Source organism: Brassica oleracea, chromosome C1 (genome assembly GCF_000695525.1).
Source record: "Brassica oleracea var. oleracea cultivar TO1000 chromosome C1, BOL, whole genome shotgun sequence".
NCBI classification, from domain to species: Eukaryota; Viridiplantae; Streptophyta; class Magnoliopsida; order Brassicales; family Brassicaceae; genus Brassica; species Brassica oleracea.
In genome coordinates, this window is record NC_027748.1 from 24,348,244 (window position 1) to 24,356,033 (window position 7,790).

General features: G+C 35.3%; 3 protein-coding genes across 3 annotated transcripts; 2 read left to right on the forward strand and 1 right to left on the reverse strand.

Annotated features, from left to right (window-relative positions):
* Positions 1-2,322: 2,322 nt before the first annotated feature.
* Positions 2,323-4,047, forward strand: LOC106335630 (ATP-dependent DNA helicase pif1-like). The gene has a single exon (XM_013774210.1). The coding sequence runs from the start codon at positions 2,323-2,325 to the stop codon at positions 4,045-4,047; it is 1,725 nt and encodes a 574-aa protein (XP_013629664.1).
* A 396-nt stretch (positions 4,048-4,443) lies between these two features.
* On the reverse strand, positions 4,444-5,064 carry LOC106335640 (F-box protein At2g35280-like). The gene has a single exon (XM_013774220.1). The coding sequence runs from the start codon at positions 5,062-5,064 to the stop codon at positions 4,444-4,446; it is 621 nt and encodes a 206-aa protein (XP_013629674.1).
* A 753-nt stretch (positions 5,065-5,817) lies between these two features.
* On the forward strand, positions 5,818-7,275 carry LOC106301804. Its single transcript, XM_013738284.1, has 5 exons — positions 5,818-6,070; positions 6,263-6,405; positions 6,482-6,549; positions 6,625-6,833; positions 6,910-7,275. The coding sequence occupies exons 1-4, from the start codon at positions 6,004-6,006 to the stop codon at positions 6,770-6,772; spliced, it is 426 nt and encodes a 141-aa protein (XP_013593738.1). The 5' UTR covers positions 5,818-6,003; the 3' UTR covers positions 6,773-6,833; positions 6,910-7,275.
* The last annotated feature ends 515 nt before the right edge of the window (positions 7,276-7,790 follow it).

Here is a 7,790-nt window from a genome sequence, read left to right on the forward strand (position 1 = left end):
ATTTGAACAGGGATTGCAGTCCCCTGTTCATTTATAATTTAGTTATTTTTGTTGCGTAGTTGACCTTTAGGTTCTCCTAGGACTACTCCCTTATTTGTATTATAGGTAAGAGAAAACTTACCTGCTTTCGGCGGGGTGTCGTCAATCGATGTTTGATGTGCGGTGTCGATCGATATTTATGTCGACTCATCGCTCGATGTTATTGCTATGTCGTCGATCAATGCCCAGCCGAAATCCATGTCCTCCATCTTGAAGTTCTTGTGCCAGCAAAAAATGAGAGAAAACTTTTAGCAAATTTAGTAACAAAATCTAGATTAAATCCTAAACTTAATCTAATGGTAATAAGAAAGAGTCTCCGGCAACGGCGCCAAATTTGAAATCACTCAAATTACCCTAAGGAGTGAATTACTCTCTCAAATAAGAGGTTCGGATGTAGTACTTAGGGATCGAATCCACATAGACTCTAGGATTACACAGTAGATTATGGTCTTGAAATAAATCAAGATTAAATGGTTTATAAGTTTTAAAGCAGTAAATGGATTGTTGAGCAAGTATATTGCTCGATTGAATTTTTTTGAGGTTGTTAACAGTTGGGAAAAATAGCTAGATTCAGGTATATTCGCAGGTATGATAAGTAAAACTTAATTTGAGTTATTAGGGATTTATTGATATTAATTGTTCTAGAATTCAAACTAAGGTATAATCTATTTGATTGTCTAATTTGGATCTCGGAACTCCACTCTCGTATGTTAATCACGAGAAAGTGTCGATCGATAATTCTTTATGAATATCGATCGATACACCTTTCAAAATATCGATCGACAGGGCTATCGCTGCATTGATCGATACTTCTTCCAGAAAGCTTTACGGACGGGTTTGATTTGTTTTCTCTAACTCACTAGATCGACTCTCGTCCGTATCTAGTCAGTTAGATCATACTAGTTAATTTCATGTATTGAGTCAAGCAATGGCTTGATCCCAATTAATCCTAAGATCTAAGTTTAAAGGGTGATTAATCCTAAACTTAGCTTTAAGCATAACTAGATGAAAGAATTATATTTCTAAACACCCTAACAATTTCTATTTTATTTGATATCTACATGTCCATGCCGGTAAAAAAAAGGAGAATTTCTTATTTATATTTAATTCAATTTGCTGTTGTCAGTTTTACATTTATCAACCTATTTGAGAAACCTAAATCTAACAATAAGGATTACTCAGACATATTCATGAAACACATAGTTATGATGGTCTGAATAATACTTAAATAAAATGAGTAAATAGAGTAAGCAACAAAATAAATAACAGCAAGAGAGTTCAAGATCTTCTCTGTTTTGCAGTGTTGATCTATCTCTCAAATTCTATGCTCTCCCCTTTCAATGGTGGCTTCTTGCTTCCTCCAAACTAGGTCTAAAAAGGTCTCTAGGCAAGTCTGCCTCTAAAATGATACAAAACCCTAATAAATAGCCTAACAGACGGCCAGAGACTTAAAATGTAATTATTGAAACTTTTGTGAAACTTTAATTCTTCTAATTTGTCATTAACACTCGGGTGGCTTCGTCGTCGATCGATATGAAGAGTTCACCATCGATTGATATTCCTTGGTGACTATTAGTCGATATTCTGACAAATAATCGACCATCCAGCAAAGCTCAGAAAGTCTCCAAATCGCTCCAAATACATCATTTTCCAGTTAGTACATGAACCTGTAATTACTCTAAATAGACTCTATATAATAATAATATATCTTTAAACACTCATAAACCATAGTTAAAAATGGGTAAAATCCATGGTCTATCACCTATACAATAAAAAATCAGATAAAAATAGATTCTTTTCTTTGGTTTAAGATCGCTTTCGAAAAGTTTTCTCTAGAACCTGTCGAACAATCTGCGATAACCATTACAACTAAAATTGAAATAAAACGAGTATATCTCTAATTACAAAAATATCGTAGGAAACTTAAAAAAAACTACCATAATGAAACTATAATAGTAGAAAAAAGGTTCTAGCGCCGGTACTAAAAAAACACCAACACGAACATACAACTTTTTTTTTTTCTCCTGTGACTGCTGCAAAGCCTAACAAAATTGGGTACATACTCATCCAATTCTCATTATAATACTTTTGACATAATAGTAGATTAATTTAAAAATACAAATAAAGGAATTCACAGACCCTTTAAATAGTAATTAATATTCGTTAGAAAAAAAAACCATGCACAGCAGTATGTTTGTTGTTCTGTTAATTTACTGTGAAGTAAATGACCCTCTAAAGTTGTGGATGCATTGTTGGAAAAGTTTGGGTGAAGATATCTTACACATGCAACGAAGAAGATTAGAGTTTGAAAGCTTGAATTTAACAGATGAAGAAGTTCAACAATATGTTCTACTTGAACTCCAAAAGCTCCTAAACGATCACGATAAGTCATTGGCAGACTTTCCAGACATGCCATTGCCGGAGAAAAATACCCTCAGCAATGTCAAAAATTCTATGATCCAAGAAGAGAAAAACTACAACGCAGACGAAGAAAACAAAACTCATTCGGAGTTGTTTTCAAAACTCAACTCAGAACAGCTATCGGTTTATGAAGCAGTAATGGATTCGGTCATCAACTGCAAAGGAAAACTTTTCTTTCTCTATGGACCAGGTGGGACAGGAAAAACCTACGTTTATAGGACACTGATTTCAAAACTACGTTCAGAGAAACGAATAGTATTACCGGTCGCATCGTCTGGAATAGCTGCAACACTTATGCCCGGAGGCAGAACCGCTCATTCACGATTCAAAATTCCTATTGATATTCATGAAAATTCAATGTGTGAAATCAAAGTGAACACAAATCTAGCAGAGCTGATTCAAGAAGCATCCCTCATTATATGGGATGAAGCACCAATGGCGCATCGTTTCACATTTGAAGCATTGGATAGAACCCTAAAGGATATCATGAGTAACGTTGATCCTACTGCTTCTGATAAACCCTTTGGAGGGAAAACAGTACTGTTAGGGGGAGATTTCCGACAGGTTTTACCAGTCATTCCACAAGGGAGCAGACAGGATACAGTTCTAGCATCCCTGAATAGATCATTTGTATGGGACAATTGCAACATAGCCATCCTCTCCAAAAACATGAGGGTGAATCAAGAAGAAAAAGAGTTTGCTGAATGGATATTGAAAGTTGGAAACGGAGAAGCTAAAGCAGCGCCATCCTCTCAACAAGAAATTATGGATTTAGACAACATAGAGATCGACAGATCACTACTGTTATCTAAAAGAGAAAAACCCTTGGAACAAGTACAACAAGCAACTTTTCCAGATCTCCAAAGTTCATTTAAAGACCGAGATTATTTACGAGTTCGTGCCATCCTCACCCCGAGGAATGAAACAGTGGATGAGATCAATGATTTCTTCTTATCAAAAATCTCAGGAGACATCAAACAGTATCTCAGTGCTGACACGATTGCAAATGGTGAAAACAAAAAGAATCTCAGCAGTGACACAAATGGAAAGGGTGAAAAGGATCAGGTGGGAGTCAACCTCCTATACACAACCGAGTATCTAAACGAACTTAAGTGTTCAGGATTACCAAATCATCGTCTCGACTTGAAGAATAACGTACCGGTCATACTTCTGAGAAACATAAACCAGAAACAAGGTTTGTGTAATGGTACAAGAATGATGATTACTCGTTTGGGGGAAAGAGTTCTAGAAGCAGAGATTCTGATTGGAAAAAACATTGGCAAGCAAATCCTAATACCAAGGATCAACATGACAACATCAGACACCAATTGTCCTTATCAGATGAGAAGAAGACAATTTCCAGTAAGACTTTGTTATGGAATGACAATAAACAAAAGTCAAGGACAAAGCTTGGAAAATGTTGGAATCTATCTACCAAAACCTGTTTTCAGTCATGGGCAACTCTATGTTGCTTTATCCCGAGTCACCTCCAAAAAGGGCTTAAACATTTGGAGTGAAGGATCGACAAAAGGAACAACAACCACAATTAAGAACGTTGTTTACAAAGAGATCTTCAACAATCTCTGATAAAAAAGAAACAAGTATTTGTCATTTCTCTTCATTATTTCCTGTTCTATTTTTGTTTCTTCTCTATATGAATCACGTTGTCATTATCTACGTGTTAAGCATACTATGTTATTTCCGATGTCCGGTCATTTGTTTCACATATAATCTCTTAACGTTTTGAAAACACATGTTATGTTTCACACATAACTTCTTTATGTGTTGAAAACACAACCATGTATACATCTGAAAAAATTTGGGGATTTTAAAATATATATGATAAATGGCTGTTGTGGAAACATATGCATAAATATTATTAAAATATTTGTCACTTTATATGTTAAAAATATAAAATTAAAGCAAATGTGTGCATAAAAACTTATATGAGAACATTGTGCCTACTCAAAATTTACACAAAATTCATATATAATCAATGAAACATAATATTTCGTTGTAGATTAACCACTCGTCACCTACTTCTTCGAACTGTCCAACAACGCCCTCATCACCAACCTCAATTTGAGAGACCAGCATCTCATAACCACGGTATTCCCTTATACTCATCTCTTGGACAACTCGACTGCAATTTTCAAGGCATTGCCAAACAGCTTCAAACCCTCTCTTTGTCCAAAGCATCTTGATATATTTAGCGCCTTCTGCCAACTGCTTTTCATTAATCAAAGCCATACCATAAAGATACATAGCTTCGCAATGTCCGGCATCTGCCGCTGATTTAAGGTGATTAATTCCAGTAATTCTTGGTTTAGCAAAATAGTAATCTATAAGACCACACAAGAATATAGCATGCACATTTCTAAACTGTGCACATTCATATAGTATGTTGGAAGCATTTGGAATCCTCTCCCATGGAGGTGGGAAGGCCTTGGTCAGATCCAGCTTCTGTAAAACTTCAGGATATTTGGAGAGCCTTTGGAAGGTTTTACACGAGAGCATGCATCCAGCGTAATCTTCATAAGACGATTCACCAACTTTTCCAAGAATGATAGCTAGCACATCGTCGGGTAAATCCGGTAAACTCATCACAGACCTATTTTTATTCAAAAATATTTTTTTTGTAACTGCAAATAATTTGTAATTGTGTGAAAATTAGAGAACATAAACAATTATATTTATACTTAGACTATTGTATCAAACCAAATGAATGTAGACATGGAAATTCTACACTAATAAATGTATTCACCTCATTCGTATACGTGTTCGGAGAATTAAGTTAGCAATATCAAGATCCTTTGAATTGAAGTATATAAAATGAATGTAGCCTAAAGGCACATCAATTTAATATATTAAGTATTCAATATTCTTCTGCTCTGATACGAAGAATCATGACTAAATTCAAAGAATGATAATTTTAAAAATAATCATCATAAACAAAACTGTAAACATAAAGAATACCAAAAACCTGATGAGTCCTTCTGTTTAGTACTTCTCTTATAAACATGAAGAAAATAAAATATTACGTCCGTTTACGTTGAGATTACCATGAACACTATTCCGTTTTAGCTTGATCTATCTATGAACTCAATGAATCTATCTATCTATGAACTCAATTTCCATTATAAGCATACACCATGTACAGCAGTAAAAATTACCTAATCAACACAATAATAAGGCTAGAATCTTTCTAGGGCTTGACAACTCAGCATTTTAGAGACATACCGGAGTGACATGTCATTAGGTGAAAAAACTTGAAGAACCAATAAAATCATTTGTTTCTACACGTCATTTTTCTACTGCATGTTTATTCTTCTTTCCCGTTAACCATTGTCGGTCGATATAGTTTTAGGTTACGGCTCGCGAGAAAAGTGATAGAGATTTAACTCCAAATCGAAGTCCTGATTTGAGATTTTTCTTCGTCTGTATATCACGAAGCTCTAGCCATAGCCCATATTTTTCTTCGTCTGTCTCTCAGTGTAATGTTCTGCGAGAAATTCGAGTCTCAGATGTGATCTGTCGGCGTCTATGGATGGTGTTGATTTGATTAGGGTTTTGTTGGAATTGATCTCTGCTCTACGCCTGCGACGACCAGGTTAATTTGGGTTTATGTCAATGTGCTTTCAAACAACTGCTATGTGGGCTTATATCAATCAATAGGTAGATTTTAGTTGAAACTCTTTTGGTATCTGTGAAAATCTGTAAAAGTTTGATCTAAAGCTCTGATCTTTGTTTGATAAACTGATTATATTGTCAAGTTCACCAATGTGACTGTTTCTGCCACCAGTACTTGTTGGATCCGAAAGTTGCTTGAAGTATATTGCTCCTTCCCTGTACAAGACTGCAATCACAGTGGCTCATACATTGATCTCTACGGTTACTACATATCTACTTTCCACCTCGGAAGAGACTCCCATTTTCAAAGATTGGGTAGTACTTTCATCTATTATGGCATTCCATGTGGTATAAAGATACAACTGATATGTTTTTGTTTTTGTAAGAACAGATCAATGGTTTGCAAACCCTGTACCGCCCACAAGATTGCGTCTGTCCTATGGTTTTTACTCGAGGAAGGTATACAAATATAAATTTCTAAACACTATTGTTTTGTCTTTTAATGTATTGAGTTGATTTTTATTTTATTGTTAGGACCAAAACTGACATAAAAAGTGAAATATGCATTGATGAGATAATAAGCCATCGATACAGTGGGATATCAGAAACAGTCTTTACTGGATCTTTGCAAATTTCTAAAACTGGCGATGGTGTAGTTCGCTTGATGGAAGGAAATACATAAATAAGAGCTTAATGTTTCTTGGTAATGTCATCAATAAGCCAAGTGAAAGTTCAAAGCTAAGGTACTTTCTTACCCTTAAATTTGATTAGAAGTAACAAGAATACAGCTCAGCTCATTTTTGACATTCTTAATTATAGGGCACATATTCCGAATTGAGATAGTAAGCCCACTCGAAGTCTTCAGCCTGCGCTTGCGCTTGGTGGTAATTAATGCGATGACTTGCATTATATGCACTATGGCAACAGTGATAGCCTATGGATTTGACTCATTTTCATCCATAGTTTATAGGTGTTTTTACTAATAATTATTATATTATAGAGTCTGTTTATTATATTTATAAGATCAGGAGTATTTTGGAGATAAGTGATGATTTTAAAGTATTTTGGAGATATTTGGAGCAAGCACCCGAGATGACTATCGAGCTCGACCATTGGTCGATATTGGAGCGAAAGAATCGATCGATACGCATGTTTTGGTATCGATCGACATCGAAGCGCGTAGAAAACCCGTTTGGTCACAGCCGACTTGAAGCCCAAGACTTCACCATTTTACAAGATTACCCCTGACGAGTTTTACCTTAATTATATAAGTTTTGCCGCCATGTTAGAGGCAAAGTGTGCTTTTATTGTTTTACTATTTTCACAGCAAAATTTTTAGGATTTTGATAGATTGGAGAGAAGATCCAAAGTTATAATTTGTGATTGGAACTCCATTAATATCTATTTACTATTCTAATGAAGTTTTCATACTAAACTGCTGTTATGAGTTGCTTAGCCATGTCTGAGTAGTTCCATTGTTAGATTTTAGGGTTTAAATAGGTTAGGAGGGATTAGCCCCAACTATAGATTGCTGAGTTGTGATAATCATCTTTCGGATTGTTCATTAACGCATGTGTCTAGATTAGCTACCTAGAACATGCCCTTGGATTGATTGATAAAAGCGAGAGCTTTATTCTCATCCTGAAAACATTCTAATTGAACTATGTTTCTTGCTATGAGCAAGGCGAGAGATGATCTAG